This window comes from Electrona antarctica (assembly GCF_951216825.1).
Source record: "Electrona antarctica genome assembly, chromosome: 9".
NCBI lineage: Eukaryota > Metazoa > Chordata > Actinopteri > Myctophiformes > Myctophidae > Electrona > Electrona antarctica.
In genome coordinates this window covers 5,489,201-5,505,986 of record NC_136790.1, presented here as the reverse complement: position 1 = coordinate 5,505,986, position 16,786 = coordinate 5,489,201, and the positions used below count along the sequence as shown (strand labels likewise).

The 16,786-nt window shown below is 43.2% G+C and overlaps 1 protein-coding gene across 1 annotated transcript; it reads left to right on the top strand.

Moving 5' to 3' along the window:
* Window positions 1-382: 382 nt before the first annotated feature.
* On the top strand, window positions 383-15,509 carry LOC306930352 (uncharacterized protein). Its single transcript, XM_079511277.1, has 13 exons — window positions 383-424; window positions 3,214-3,256; window positions 3,805-3,855; window positions 4,748-4,810; window positions 5,000-5,218; window positions 5,987-6,274; window positions 6,890-7,048; window positions 8,122-8,508; window positions 8,653-8,851; window positions 9,951-10,165; window positions 10,908-12,431; window positions 13,053-13,270; window positions 13,905-15,509. Exons 2-13 carry the CDS (start codon window positions 3,224-3,226, stop codon window positions 13,972-13,974), a joined length of 3,426 nt encoding a protein of 1,141 aa, XP_079367403.1. The 5' UTR covers window positions 383-424; window positions 3,214-3,223; the 3' UTR covers window positions 13,975-15,509.
* Window positions 15,510-16,786: the final 1,277 nt, after the last annotated feature.

The following is a 16,786-nucleotide window of genomic DNA, read 5'->3' as shown; positions in this document are numbered from 1 at the left end:
GAGTGAGTCTCCTATGATGTAATTACAATAATAATAGTCATCTAAATACTCAATTAGAGTATGATGTTTTCAGAATATAGACCAAACGATAGACTAAGTCATTCGTATTTGGTTTAAAATCATAAGGGATCTCATAGTCTTGAATTGAAAGACTTCTGTCACTGACGACCGTCTTGTTAGGCTAATAGGGATCAAATAACCTTTTTATGGCTGGCTCTGGCTGGCATAATCGAAAGCAGCTGAGCAAGTTTGTGCACATATAGGTTAGCTAAATATATAAAGTTTATATATAGGCAGGGTTGGGGAGCCTGGTTACTTGCTAAAAAATATCAGTAACAAATCCGATTACCACAACCCAAAAGGGGAGGCGACATTGGTTCGAAGGAGCATTGGTCCGAGGTGCGAAAAGGGGTGAGGGTTTGAGGTAGGTTGTCGTTCAGATCAATGCTCCGTCGGACCACACACGAACCCTTTTAAAAGTAGGGGGTTACTTTCAGTTACTTTTGGATTACTTTTAAGCAAAACTCTTATTTAATTATAGATAAAACAAGTTTTACCATTGATAATCAGACAAGAATGTTGAAAAGGAAAACAGAAATATGGTTAAATCAGCTAGTGGTTCTCAAAAGAAGAACATATTTGGCTCTCAAGTAGGCCTACCACCATTATGATTCATGTTAAAATATACAGTCTTATTCAGCTATAGACACAGTTTGCACAAAAGGAAAAATAATTCCTAATCATTATAATAATTCCTAATCAAATATACAAATATAAAGAATATATACAACCAAAGTCATGCTGTACAAATTGGTAGGCCTATTGGAAAAAAAGGACACTTTAACAAATAAGTTCTCACATGGCAGACAGAGACAGAGATAGCGCAGGTACACCTGAACTTCCATGCGCGGCCAAAAGCCTGCCGGCATCTCTTCCTGGTTTTTAGCAAGGACTGTCTAAAGAGGACGAGACGCGAAGACCGTACGGGCGACGCTATGTTGCTTATGGTGCTCCATGGAAGGAAAGAAACATGCGCAGTTGAGACCAAGGAAGCTGAACACGGAAGTGTTGGCTGCATATAGCCCATTGCGCATGTTTCTTTCCTTCCATGGAGCACCATAAGCAACATGGCGTCGCCCGTACGGTCTTCGCGTCTCGTCCTCTTTAGACAGTCCTTGGTTTTTAGCAAGGAAGCTCTGAGAAGGAAGTGAAGTGGTCACGTGACTGGGCTGCACCATGACACTTTCATGGACACTTTCATGGGAGCCAAACTACCCGGAAGTTTGGCAGAATGCACTGGAGTCAATGAGAGCTCAGTGACCAGCTCATGAACAAACATTATTTATGAACAATTGAGACCTTTTGTAAAGTAATCACTTCTGGAAAATAACAGAAGACATGTAACACATTATTGTCTGCTGTGTTGTTATTCGATGTGTACACTGTGTAAACTTTATATAGGTATGGTATCTAAAGAGCACAAAGTACCTTTCTGAACGCACCAAGTATCACAAGATTTCCCACCGTTTCCTGTCTGGCAGCCAAATATTGCGATACTTCGGAGCCAGAAACGATACCTGCTGCTGTTTAGATCCTCAGATAAAATTATATACCGTGCACTCTGTGCACATCGAAAAGTAAGTGATTAGAAAACAACCTGTGATATGTCTTCTGTTATTTTCCAGAAGTGATTACTTTACAAAAGGTCTCAATTGTTCATAAATAATGTTTGTTATGAGCTGGTCCAGCCGGCTCCATTCACTGCCATGTATTCATTGCACTTCCGGTGTGAGTTTGGCTCCCATGAAAGTGTCCATGAAAGTGTCATGGCGCAGCCCAGTCACGTGACCACTTCCCTTCCCTTCCTTCTCAGAGCTTCCTTGGTTTTTAGACAGCTGGTGGATTCGAAATGAAGCTCCACCCACGCGGCAGAATGCCGCTGGGGCAAGCTTTTCCAGGAATCTGGCCAATGCGGCAATCTTCCGCGTTGGTGGAGCTTCATTTCCATCCACCAGCTGTCTAAAAACCCGGAAGAGCCGGCAGACAGCGGCTTTTGGCCGCACATCGAATCCTAGGTCTGCTTACACCCACAGACAGACAGACAGGCAGGCAGGCAGGTTTTTTATGTGTATATGTGTCTTTCGTTGTTGTCTCAGTAAAGGCTCATACATAGTGTGGATTTTCGGTGGTGAGGTGACCACCAAACTACAACATGACGTCACGAGCCGCGGTGAAGAGCAAACCACCAGCCCTTCTCTCTGTTTTTACTCACCACCACTCAACGTTATTTCAGCTCCGGTGGTCAGCTCACCACCGAAAATCCAGACTATGAATGAGCCTTTAGACCCCCCTCTCCACAAGGTGGGACAGTGCACCAAATCATTATGGTCAGATTGTAGTAATCCAGTAATCCAGTCAAACCCTAGTCCCTAGTCAAGCCACATGCAGTCCTTACCTTCACTTAATGTGGCCTGCAGTTTAATACAGAATACTGATATTGATTTTTAGCTTAGATATAATTGATTTAGTAGCTTAATGCCTAGCATGCAAATTGTATTGTCTTTATTATTTACAATGCATTTTTATTTAAGTTCATAAAGTTACACTGACACATTTAATATTGTCTACTTTCCAAACAATTTTCAAAATATCTTACAAAACATCACTTTGTGACGTGTAAGCATGGTGATCAGCTATTTTAAAAAATAAGTGTGATTATCTTAAATAATTACGATTAGGTGCAGGCCTAGCCAGGTGTGGTCTTTTATGGTTCCGACCTACATGGCCTAGCCAGGTGTGGTCTTTTATGGTTCCGACCTACATTTCAGATATACTCTCCTCCTATAACTCGTCGTAGTCACCACTACAGATCCTTCCTCGGGCAAAGGAACATTCCAAAGTCCACATTCAACAGACAAGGAGCGCTCCTTCATTTGCATTTAAAGCTACAGTACACTTTGGAACACCATGCCCAAGAAGGAGAGAGAGCCTTACTTTCTTTATATCCCTTCTTAAAATGCATTTCTGCAAAGTTGCTTTAATGTCTTATATCCTGTTAATTCTAATTGTATTAAACCCCATTTATTTGTATTTCACTTTTATTTGAAATGTATACAACGTTTATATAAAGTTTTATTATTATTATTATTATTATTATTATTATTATTATTATTATTACTACTAATGACCTCACAATTGTTGTCTTTCTTAAAGGCTTATCAATATGTCAAGCAGTCAAGATGATCCCATGGAAACTGTGAGTGGTGGCAGCAACTCTACATCTGACCTCAAACCCTTAGATCTCCATATATGGAGCTGACCTGTTCTCACATTCCATATGTTGATCCTTTCCCATCCATCCTTCCTCTTCGATGTCTCCCTTTTGACTGATACCTGTCCATTTCATATGTTGATCTGACCTCATCAAACCCTGTACACTCAAGACACGCTCCATATTTGGCCAGTACAGAATTCATTCCATATGTTGATCTGACCCCCCCTTGCCAAAGCGCCAGCGCTCACCCAGCAGTCTGTCACCCAGGCGGATATGTTGATCTGACCCCCCCCATTCTCTTGCCCTCAGGCGTATTACTGGTAGTATATTAGTCCAGAAGAGATTTAATTTGACCATTTGAATAATATTGCATTGAAACAACACCATGCAGTGCATGTTAAAAACATACTAGTCTTCAGAAGAACGGACCTTAGTTATTTGATATTCACATCAACATGCTGCTGCATATCAGCCAAAGGTTTGATTTGTTGACTCTTTCTTTTATGACTGTTTGTGGTTGTTTGGTACAGGATGATTCAGGCCAACAACATCAGGCTGCCCCAGACCAGAATGCTCTCATGGTAGATATATGTCTGTTAAATGCTCTCATGGTTGATATATGTCTGTTAAATGCTCTCATGGTAGATATATGTCTGTTAAATGCTCTCATGGTAGATATGTCTGTTATAAATGCTCTCATGGTAGATATGTCTGTTATAAATGCTCTCATGGTAGATATATGTCTGTTAAATGCGCTCATGGTAGATATATGTCTGTTAAATGCGCTCATGGTAGATATATGTCTGTTAAATGCGCTCATGGTAGATATATGTCTGTTAAATGCTCTCATGGTAGATATATGTCTGTTAAATGCTCTCATGGTAGATATATGTCTGTTAAATGCTCTCATGGTAGATATATGTCTGTTAAATGCTCTCATGGTAGATATGTCTGTTATAAATGCTCTCATGGTAGATATATGTCTGTTAAATGCTCTCATGGTAGATATGTCTGTTATAAATGCTCTCATGGTAGATATGTCTGTTATAAATGCTCTCATGGTAGATATATGTCTGTTAAATGCTCTCATGGTAGATATATGTCTGTTAAATGCTCTCATGGTAGATATATGTCTGTTAAATGCTCTCATGGTAGATATATGTCTGTTAAATGCTCTCATGGTAGATATATGTCTGTTATAAATGCTCTCATGGTAGATATATGTCTGTTATAAATGCTCTCAGGGTAGATATATGTCTGTTATAAATGCTCTCATGGTAGATATATGTCTGTTAAATGCTCTCATGGTAGATATATTTCTGTTAAATGCTCTCATGGTAGATATATTTCTGTTAAATGCTCTCATGGTAGATATCTGTCTGTTATAAGTTCTCTGTAAACATTTACCATCAAGTCTCCATTTCAGTTGACCATTTAGTAGGCCCTACAGTGACCTCTACTGTCTTTCTTTAGATTGCAGGGTCAAGTGTGGATATCGTCTCCTCCCAACCCCAACCGCTTTCAGCCAATACAGTGGTGAGTAAAACCCTATTATTGTCTCCCAACCCCTGTCCGCAACCAAATAAATATCATTTTGGGGGTCCTCCTTGACACGAAAACGTGCGAGAACTACTGGTTTAGAAGGCATTCGTAGAATCGGCCTCAGGCCGTTTGGGTTAAGTTTGGCAAAGGGTGATATCCACATTGTTGTTGTTCTGCTTTCAGCCTCCTGGATGGAACCAGAGTGGAGGAGGAGGGATGGAGATGAATCCTAGATGGACCCATTTTGCTTCTGACGACGGACCGACCTCTCTGACGTCCATGACCTATCCGACCTATCCTCCGACCTCTCCGCCGAACTTTCCTCCGACCTCTGTGAATTCAGAGTCACAGACAGACGGGCCCCCTCAGTCACCTGGCACCGTGCCAGCAGCCTTTAATGTGGTAAAAATATATATCCTAAAATAATGGCCCATTAACCCATTACCTTTTGGTCTTCAAAATAAGAGTGAAATTAACGAATTAATACCTGGCAGTCAATGTTAATGGGTACAGTTTGGCAATGGGTGTTTCTCATTGTTGTTTAAGCAACATTACACGGAGAGGGTGTTGCGTTACCGTCATTAATGGCACGCCTGCGTTGCTGACAGGAACGAGCCGATATAGGTGAGTTCCGTAAGCAGCGCAGAAGTCCTCTAGTGCAATATTGTGATTATACCACAGTTACCCTTAAAAAAAATCGATAAAAGATCATATTCTTTTCATGACAGATGTGGCCACTGCGACCTAAAATGTCCTGTGTAAACACCTAGTTTAGCTAGTAGCCACTGCCCCGTGGGGACTGCCCAGTGCCCAGCACAGCTGTTTTTGAGTGGTGTAAACCACTCCTACAACTGGCTTTGTTATTGAGTGGTGTAAACCACTCCTACAACTGGCTTTGTTAGTCTGTCTGTCTGTCTGTCTGTGCTCAAAAAATGAGCACGGTTGCTATGGTCACCCAGTTCACCCGGGTGTGATTTCATTACGTCAGACATTACGTCAGACCACAGCTGATCAGGCTATATAAGACCTTACACCACTCAGTTCACACGGGTGTGATTTTTTATATTTTGATTAGGGGTGTGGTGATGTTCGTTTGAATCACCGGTAGAGAGCTATTTCAACCAATCAGATTGTTTCCTCGAACCTACCTGTGGTATAATTTGCTTCCAGCCTCAGAGTGGAGGAGGAAGGATGGAGGTAAATCCTGGATTTAACCAGAGTGGAGGAGGAAGGATGGAGGTAAATCCTGGATGGAACCAGAGTGGAGGAGGAAGGATGGAGGTAAATCCTGGATTGAACCAGAGTGGAGGAGGAAGGACTGGATGGAGCCATGGTTCTGACAACGGACCGACCTCTCCGTCCTATCCGCCGACCTCTCCTCTGACCTCTGTGAATTCAGAGTCACAGACATACAGGCCTCCTCAGTCACCTGGCACCATGCCAGCAGCTTATAATGTGGTAAAATATCAATCCTAAAATAATTAAATGAAATGAAATGATTACTATATTTACCCAGGGTATCTGGGCTAAGCTCAAGAACTTGTTTCCAGCCAGGCCCTGCTCATAGAACATTTCATCGTAGTGGTTCAATGCCTTGTTCAAGGGCACTTCAGCGGTGTTAATTTGAACGTGTCGGACCGCTGATTCGAACTGGCGACCTTCCGGTATCAAGACCGCTCCACAATCCGTTCGGCCACCGCTGCCACTAACCCATTAACCTATTAAAACCAGGGAAGCATCTGATCTGTGCAATTTTAGCAATGTTGTGTTCTAGGTTTCTTTGGAGGGCATACCATAATATTCCCTCCCACGTCGGTGTACACACGCACGTTACTGCACGGTATACGATTATTTTCAAAATGTCTTGGACGGTAACACCAGGCTTTAATATACACACACACACACACACACACACACACACACACACACACATCTGCAAGTTTTCGTGTAACGTCTATTGTTTAAAAAAAGAAAAAACATCTTGAAAGTGTGAGACGTTCTACTGGTTTAGAAAGTATTTGTAGAATCTGCCTCAGGTCTTCATGGTGCTTCTCATTGTTGTTCTACTTTCAGTCTCAGAATGAAAGACTTCGACTTCGGGTGGATGTAAATACTGGATGGAACCATGCTTCCGACAAGGGGCCGTCCCATCCGACCTCTCCTCCTCCGACCGAGTCACAGCCAGACGGGCCTCCTCAGTCACCTGGCACCACGCCAGCAGCTTTTAATGTGGTAAAGATATTGATCCTAAAATAATGGCCCATTAACCGGGAAAGCATTTGTGTCATTTTAGCTTTACAGTATACAGTATAATTATAGCAAGATGGAAAACTCTTAGGATTTAGAAAAGTAGTTCTCAAAAATAGCAGATGTAAAAGCTTGTACATCTGCTATTTTTTAACATGTTTGAAACATGTTGAAAGTGTTTGAAATTTCTTGAGTTGCCTACCGTAATTTAGATTTTTCATTACCCAAATCTTCTCTTCTAGGGGGGGGGGGGGGTCTACTGAAAGTGTGAGAACTACTGATTTAGAAGGTATTTGTACAATCGCCCTGCCAATGACGTCTTTTGCGGTCTTTTGTTCTCTTATTGATTTAAGTTTGATCGTGCTCTTCACCACCATATGAATCGGCGACCGAGTAAACAGGAAATTAACCGGAAGTGAAAAAGGTTGCTCCATCCGCCTCCATGTAAACAGTTTTTTTTTTAAAATATGCATTTATCTCGGATTCTTTTCCCAGATTGCGTTTTTTTGGTCAAAACAAGCTTTATTCACGGCCCATAACTAAAGCGTTGATGATCGCGTTTACAAAACGTAAGTTTCGGGTGAATTAAATCACGATTGCACGGCACTTTAGACAGCCGTTGTTTACTTCCAGTTCACGGCCCAGGACCTTTTGGTCTTCAAAATATGAGAGTATGCACTGAAAAAGTTGTGTGAATGTGTTCATGGGTACAGTTTGGCAATGGGTGTTTCTCAGTGTTGTTTAAGCAATATTACACGAGAGGGTGTGCGTTACCGCCATTAATGGCACGCCTGCGTTGCTGCAGGAACGAGCCGATATAGGTGAGTTTCGTAAGCAGTGCAGAAGTCCTCAAGTGTAATATTGCGATTATACCACATACAACATATATATTATTCGATAAAAGATCATATTCTTTTTATGACAGATGTAGCCACTACGACCTAATATATATGTTTTGATTAGGGGTACGGTGATGCTCGTTTGAATTACCGGTAGAGAGCTATTTCAACCAATCCGATTGCTTCCTCAAAACTACCTGTGGTATAATTTGCTTCCAGCCTCAGAGTGGAGGAGGAAGGATGGAGATAAATCCTGGATGGAACCAGAGTGAGGGAGGAAGGATGGAGGTAAATCCTGGATGGAACCAACGTGAAGGAGGAAGGATGGAGGTAAATCCTGGATGGAACCAGAGTGAGGGAGGAAGGATGGAGGTAAATCCTGGATGGAACCAACGTGAAGGAGGAAGGATGGAGGTAAATCCTGGATGGAACCAGAGTGAGGGAGGAAGGATGGAGGTAAATCCTGGATGGAAGAATGGTTCTGACAACGGGCCGACCTCTCCGTCCTATCCGCAGACCACTTCGACCTCTCCTCTGACCTCTGTGAATTCAGAGTCACAGACAGACAGGCCTCCTCAGTCACCTGGCACCATGCCAGCAGCTGTGGTAAAATATTGATCCTAAAATAATGGTCCATTAACCTATTAAAACCGGGGAAGCATCTGATCTGTGCCGTTTTACATTGTAGCAGTGGTGTGTTCTAGGTTTGCCCCATGCTATAAAGTAGATGTGTTTACAATGTGTTTTCAGGCTGAAGGGACTGGAAGAGTGCGGTGTCTTGTTGATGTTCTGGGTTGGCCACAGGCTGAACCACCCTTACAGAAACGTCAGCTGGAAAAGGCTCTGCAGTCTTGGTTCAACAGAAATGTCAAGACAATGTCAGACACAAGTTGCTCCATTGAAAGTCTCTCAGATAGACGTGCTGTGGTCATCATTCAACCTGATTCAGGTACAGTATGTCCTTTATTATAGAATAACACATCACTGAACATCACTGAGGATACGTCCCAGTTGCATCCAGGCTGGTGACCACCGGAGAGACGGGTGACAGCCGGAATGTAGACGGCACCCCAGGAGCAGTATGGGTTAGCGCCCCTGCTTGCATCCTCCGTGAGGAGGAAGCCCAAAAACCTTCGATGAGGCCTTTAGGAGGGCCATTCGAGCCGCAAGTGGAGTCTGCAGTACTACCGTTGCCCAGCGGTGGAGCCTGCAGAACCACTGCGGCTCAAGAATCCACCACTCCGGAATGAAGTGTCTGGTGCTGGGAGTCTGGTGCAACGCACAGGTCCTCGCGGTACTCCTGGTGAGAGCAGGAGTGGACCTGGTGAGACGTAGGAGGGGCCCGGACAGGAGGCAACCCACAGAGCCTAGTCCCTCCACTTACCAGAATAGTACCTCTCAGTCCCGGCATAGTAGTTCCGGAGTGGTTCCAACGGATTGTGCGGACCTGTCTTTCCCTAGTGGTCTGATCGAGGGTAGCTACTGGGACGTAAGTTGGGACTTGATCACCCCGGCTGGGTCACCCGAGTGAGGGGTATGATGTTCAAGAGACCCGAAACCCCGATGACCTTGGGATACATCACTGAGGATACGTCCCAGTTGCATCCAGGTGATGTTATTTTCGTTCTGAACAAATAAAGTATTAAAAAGCACTGCTGACTAAACCTCCTAACTCCATTGGATCCTCAAACGGTCAAACCACCTAACTTCCCGTCTGACTTTCATAATCATTCTAATCAATGATGGACAAAACAACCAGCTCCACATTAAAAACCTAGCTCCACTTGAGCTGTATTTGGGATAAAGTGATGATAATATAAGAACACATTCAGCTGTATTTGGGGTAAAGTGATAATACTATAAGAACACATTCAAGTATCTGACAATGTTTAAAGTCACCATACCAACTTTATGAGGCAGTGTATGTGTAAAAGGTAAGTCATATTTTGGAGATAGTTGGTTTGTGCCTGACAGCAGAGATATTTTCTGTTTCCCAGTCTTTCTTTGGATTAATTCATCATGTGGGTTTTGTTTTTTCTTCCTTCAAGCTCTTGAACATCCTCTGATGTCAGAAGACATAACCCTGCCAGTGAAAGACAAGAAAACGGTGACGATAAGGTTTCTGCCAGGAGCAGAGATTCTGACTCCAACACCAACAGTAAGGTTTCTGCCAGGAGCAGAGATTCAGACTCCAACACCAGACAGCCGTTCACTGGAGGTTCATTCTCCATTATTACCATCAGCCGCACAAGCGGCACAACATGTACGTATACTCATGGATTCAAGTTCTCAGTCGCCATGACTGGTTTCAGCCATTAGGATTCCATATACACACCAGCATGTCTTCTATGGAGGCTTGTTGCGCACCAAAGATCTACAAGCTCACAACACGTTGCGGCGTGTTGTGAGCTTGTAGATCGGCTACTTCCGGTTATTTGGTTATTTTAAGATTAAAGAGTATTTAAATTGGTCAAACTAGCAATAACTAACTAACATGCTCAGAAGAAGCCTCGGTCTGTGATTTCCTCAACCGGTTCGGCTGTATGTAGAACAGCAGCAACATACTGTATGGTTTAGAATAATGATAAATAATACCTAAACATAATCATAACATTTTCAGTCACGAGATTACACTTTGGCTTCATTCCATGTGTACTGTACTGTACTGCAGGGGTTGTCAACCTTTTTGTCTCGGGACCCCGGAAATGTTTTGGCTATGTCTCACGACCTCCGCCCAACCAATACAAATTGACGGCTACAATAACCTTCATAATAGAGAAAATATATCATAAATACTGAAACCAGATATAATTGTTATGGAAAGTTTATGCATGTACATACATAGGCCTATGTGCAAACTCTTAATTTACATTTTGCAGCCATTCAGATACAAAAAACCCCCAAAAAAATAGTAAAATAGTTTGGCGACCCCAGGTTGAGAACCCTTGCTGTACTGTACTGTGTAAGTGGTATGAATTGAATAACAAGATTGCATTTAATTCCAGGTGAAAACCCACGAGGAGTCACAGAGTACTGCTGCTGAGCCAAGACGTCAGGAGACCACGCCCCCTCAGAGAGGTCAGGACACAGAGGTCAGAGGTCAGGAGACAAAGGTCAGCACCTCGTTCCCTCAGAGAGGTCAACAGGTCAGCGTCCCGTTTCCTCCGAGAGGTCAAGAGGTCAGCGCCCCATTCCCTCTGGGCCCCTTCGTGTATCTGAACCAGGCGTACAGGGAGGAGATGAAACGCATCGAGCGAGACAACGGGGTCACCATCACGACCGAGGTCAAGGTGTCCTTTGAAGTCAACAAGATCAACAACGGAAGTTCGCCGAATCCCGAGCTCGCTCTCGCCGAGTTCACGACTCTGGCTCAGAAGTGCTTGAGCGATCTGGACAGCGTCACCGTTCCTCTGCCGCGCGGCGCCGCCGATCAGGGAGACTGGAGGCGCGTGCTCCAAAAAGTCCTGCGAGAAGAGTCCAGGCTGGTGCTCAGCGCGTCCTGCCGAGAGATGTCGCTGATCGGGCCGTCCAAGAGCGTGGCAGACGCCCGCGAGTCCTTACCAACGCCACAGAGCACCACCTCGACAAACAGCAGCGTCTCAGCCGCAGCCGCTCGGCGAGATCGTCACGTCAAAGCGCAGGAGATCGGCATGCTCAGGAAGGACCCGTCGGTCTCCGGCGGGCTGCCCATGCATCAGAGCCACTGGATGGCAATGACTATGACGTTTGACAGGGTGCTGGCGAACATCAAGACAAAGTACAGCGTGTCATTAGAGCCAGAGTTCTCTCGGGATGAAGTCACTGTTCGGGTGAAAGCTGCTGGCGGCAGCAGCACCGTAGCCAACTCCCTGGAGAGCCACGCCTTCAGAGCTCTGCTGCGTCTCTACCAGAAGGTTGTGACGTCGTCGACCATGGGCTTCTCCCCACAGCTCCCCGACCAGAAGGCCCAGAAGGTCATGACGTCGTCGACCATGGGCTTCTCCCCACAGCTCCCCGACCAGAAGGCCCAGAAGGTAGCAGACAAGATTCAACAAGACACGTCCGCTCTCCATCCTGATGTTGGTGTTCGAGACGATCATGGCTACCTCGGGTTACCACAGACCAACCTGCAGGGCCCTGCGGTCGGCACCGTGGATCGTGAGCGGGGTAAGCCCGTGTTCAAAGATCGTGACAACAAGACCAAGATCGGACACGCGAGTCACAGCGGCGAGCAGAGTGCCAGAACAGCCGCGGTGGCCGGAGGAGCTACAGCTGCAGGAGAGACCAGAGAACCTTGTCCGATATGTCTCGAAAACTGTCCCCAAATGGAAAAACTAAAATGCGGCCACGAGCTCTGTAAAGACTGCAAGATACAGATGGTGGAAATCAGTGGGCCCACCTGTCCTGTTTGTAAAGCTGTCTTTGGGAAGATGCAGGGAGATCAGCCACCTGGAACCATGACATGGCATTCTGATCACGTCTCCCTGCCTGGATTCTTTCACTGTGGCACGATAACCATCGACTATTACATTCCACAAGGAACACAGACGGTAAAAACATGTGGTTAAAGGAACTACAACATTTAAAAAAATGTTTTTAATATAACATCATATTGTTTATGTTCCTCAAACATATTTCTAATGGTTTGAGCCTAAATCACCACTCTGATATAATCAGTCCATGTCATTTCGGTCTGGCTTCCAAACCAGTTTTACCTGCAGTACTGATGTGGTGAGGGCGCTGTGTATGGAAATTATTTTCTCCACCACAGCCTCAAACCAGCTACTCCCCTCCCACATCTTTGACTCAATATAAAAAGGCCCACCCCCTCCCCTCCCACAGTCTCCAAAGACTAAATGCAAATTTGGAACTGAAGAAGTGGAGGGAATATACAAAGTAGGGATATACCTATGACATCACGAGTAGCACCAAATCAGTTGTCCTGTTGTGAAACCACTGCACATAAAAACCCAAACTTGATGAGAAAGCCTGATTGTTCAAAATTGGATATTTGTGGGGATACAAGACACAAAGGCACCAAAAAAAATAAGATGGGAAAAGTTGAATTTCATGTTCTAGGTCAGGACCTTTAAGAAGAAATATAACCATACTGTCTGTTTTATGTTAATTGTTAAGCATATTATTGCATTTTAAACACTCGCCCTGTACAGGACAAACATCCCAACCCTGGGAAGCACTACTACGGCACTCAAAGAACAGCTTATCTGCCAGACAACAAGGAGGGCCGCGAGGTGGTCAGGCTCTTGAAGAAAGCGTTCGACCAGAAGCTGATCTTCACCGTGGGGACCTCCAGGACCACCGGCTCGGAGGACCAGGTGACCTGGAATGACATCCACCACAAGACCTGCATGAGCGGAGGACCACAAGGGTATACTGTACAGTTCTGATAAACATCGTTTCTGTAGGACAGTGCTTCTCAAGATGTGATTAGCTTAATGTGCAACACTGTTTTCTCACTCAACAGTGAACAAACCAACATAAGTGTATACAGGGTATCTGCACATTTCTAAAGAGGCAATTTAAGGAAGACCTTTTTAATACCTCTGAAATAAAAAAAATACGTAGGCAAAAGTAATCACACTATGCTATAAAAACTGGTCAAACATTGGCCATATTGTCAAACAATATAAGATCTACATGCTCACAAGCAAGTGTAGATCTGCTATTTTCACAACATCTGTGGAACAGAGTCAAACTAGATGAAACGCCTCAACAACTACAATTCCAAGTGCTTGTCAGGGCCCATGGGTGTCTCCAGTTCAAATAGGATTATTTTTGGGTCGTCCCCAGTTCAAATAAGATTAATTTTGGGCGACCTCAGTTCAAATACGATAAAACAAAAATTCTGTTCAGATAGGATTTTTGGGGGTGTCCCCGGTTCAAATAAGATTATTTTGTTGGTTAGCGGCCTGAAAAGGTTGAGAACCACTGCTGTAGGACTACTGTGATTTCATGTTACCTGAAATGGATACTCAGACATGTTGTTGTGTTGTTTCCCACAGGTTTGGTTACCCTGATGACAATTACCTGAGCAGAGTGAGGGACGAGCTGAAGGATAAAGGCATCAAATAAAGAGGAAAAACTCTACTGTCCGTAAAATGAAACATAATATAGGGAACAGAAGTTCTGACGTCACTCGTTCATCATTATCTCAAAAGAAGGTCTCAGTCACATTGTGGTGGGGGGTGTTCTAGTGAAAATGTAACACATTTGGTGGCAGTAACATTATTGATGATTATTCATATCCATTATGAGTTAATCCGCTGGGATCATTTGTTTATTTCTGGAATACAGTTCTTACAGCATTTGACACAATATAAGAAAATTCTATGGGAATTCCAAATGGGGGGAAAAAACGACCCAGGCAAGATGTGTAAATTACGTCAGACACCGGTTCTCTATAACAATTTGCTTTGGGCACACTGGCATCTCAGAAATTACTTAATACTTTTCGTGCCATAATCGTATATTTACATTTTATAAAACCCAGCACTTTAATGCCACCGTCGTATATTTACATTTTACGGTATTTATAGTACAGAATCAATGATCGTTGTAATATTTACCGCTTAGGGCACCGCCATCTTGGAGCGGTCAAAAACTAAACTAGATCGACCCACTGAAACAGCGTCGGCTAATACTTCCAGTCCAACAGCCGCGTCATTTTGTAGTTTTTTGCAGTTTTTGCCTGGCAAGGATAAAAGGCTCTAAAAGTGTTAAACTTTCATCCTGGTGTCCCAATTTTGGACATGCCGAAAATGTTCGAAAATAGCAGATCCAAGGCAATGCGTTGTGTTGTAATTGATTGCTTTATTATTAGTAGTACACAGGTAGTTATACAATAATACGACAGTTTGAGGATCCAATGGAGTTAGGTGGTTTAGTCAGAAACACTTTTTGAATACATTTCATTGTATCAATATTTGTAACCTCCCCACCACACACACACACACACACACACACACACACACACACACACACACACACACACACACACAGTTCAATAGCACTGATTTATAAACACACACAGACGAGGCTGTTCAATAGCACTGATTTGTATGTATATGAAGATAGTTGGTTTCTGCCCGAATTGTAAACCCCACACACAGACATAAAAGGGTGTTCAATTGATTTATTAAATCAAGTAAATAAAAGCTTAAATATGGAGGTAGGTTTGCATCCGACAGTGACAATATCATGATTATCATTGGAACATAGAGCATTAACGTTTTAATTCAATCTTTGTTTTAAGAAAGAAATACTTCAGGATCACTTAAAGCACCTTTTATTTCTCATTTCCTATCTCAGGGACGTGTTGCTTGTTGACTTGGTTTGTTTCAATGCTGCACTAAATGTAAGTTTCTCTGGACTACATGCGTCATGCAATATTAGCACATCAGCTCAGTATCAAAGATTTGGTAGCTCTTTGCTGATTAGGGACTTTATTTGTGAATCTAATAAATGAGAGAGTGGGAGGGGACTAAAATGACATCACAACAAGCTTCATTATGTTGGACTATTAGGCCTACTTTGTGGTTAATCGAGGGATTCTGTTCTTCCTCTTGTCTACCTTGCTGTGGAAGGCAATAAAATCATTTTCAAATCAATATTTGTGTCCAATTTGTCTTTGTTTACAAGCGTGCATGCCAGTCTGAGATGGTTACTGTCCCTCTCTTATTCAGAGCTTAGTTTTTTAATTAGTTACATTTCTTGAGACATTTTCTCTGTACTAGAAGCTCTATATTCTTTCCAGGAAATACTGCATGTAATAAATTGAAGCATATCCTATTTCTACCTAACCTGACTCCGCCAGATGGGGCAGCAAAGAGTACACTGGGTTCCAGGAGGGGGGACCCAGTGTACTCTCTGCTGCCCCATCTGGCGGAGTCAGGTTAATTTCTACCAGCATACGTACAGAACTCAAATTTAGATTTCTGTAGATCATAGAGGTCTACTGTATTTCAAATATACAGTATAGTGAAGCAACAAGGCATTTAAGTTTAATTTGCAAAGTAGAGGAAAGGTATAGGCTAAGAAGGACAAGCAAATAGCCTATCTGGTCTCTTCAAATGAGAGTGAGGTAGGGGTGAACAGGATAGGTGGGCAGGGCACCAAGGAAGAGTGGGCATCTCGGTGTTTTCAAAATATGTTTTAAAGTAAAATAAACCATTATAAACATTCGACAATATAGTCTAATAGTTCTACAATTGCTACAAAACCTGTACGTTCAGGTTTCTTTCATTCATAGACAGGAACTTGAAGGATACATTTAAGCCTGATAATGATGTTCTGTATATCGTGTATACATTACATTACTTACACATTAAAATTGTAACATTTTGGACTAAGTAGCCAATTTTACATTGGGTGCCCAGATGTCATAGTGCCCACATATCCTGTATCTGCCTCATTTACCAGCCTTTTATAGGTCAGCAAGAATACTTTGTCTGATGCTTTCACTTTCATTTATCTGGAAGTTGTTGGAACCGGTTGGAACACCACGGACTGACACAGTGAGTGAGTCTTCTACATTGAATTACTAAAATATTCATCTGAATACTCAGACTATGATGTTTGCGCAGACTATAGACGAAACTGTAGATTAAAATGTTATAATGTGTTTCAAATCACAAGGGGTCTTCCTGAGACCGAGGCTACCTAACCCTGAAACATCAGGCCTAGAGGGGCTACAAGACGTGTCTGCAAAATGTTTTACAAAAGTATAAGTAGCCTATCAATACTGCAATTTAGAATACTTACTTACTTACTGTAAGTTACTGTACACCACTGCAATAACAGGGGACACAGTGTGTGTGTGTGTGTGTGTGTGTGTGTGTACTAGAAACTATCTGGAGTAGGGCAATAATGTTTTATGAAATTAAAT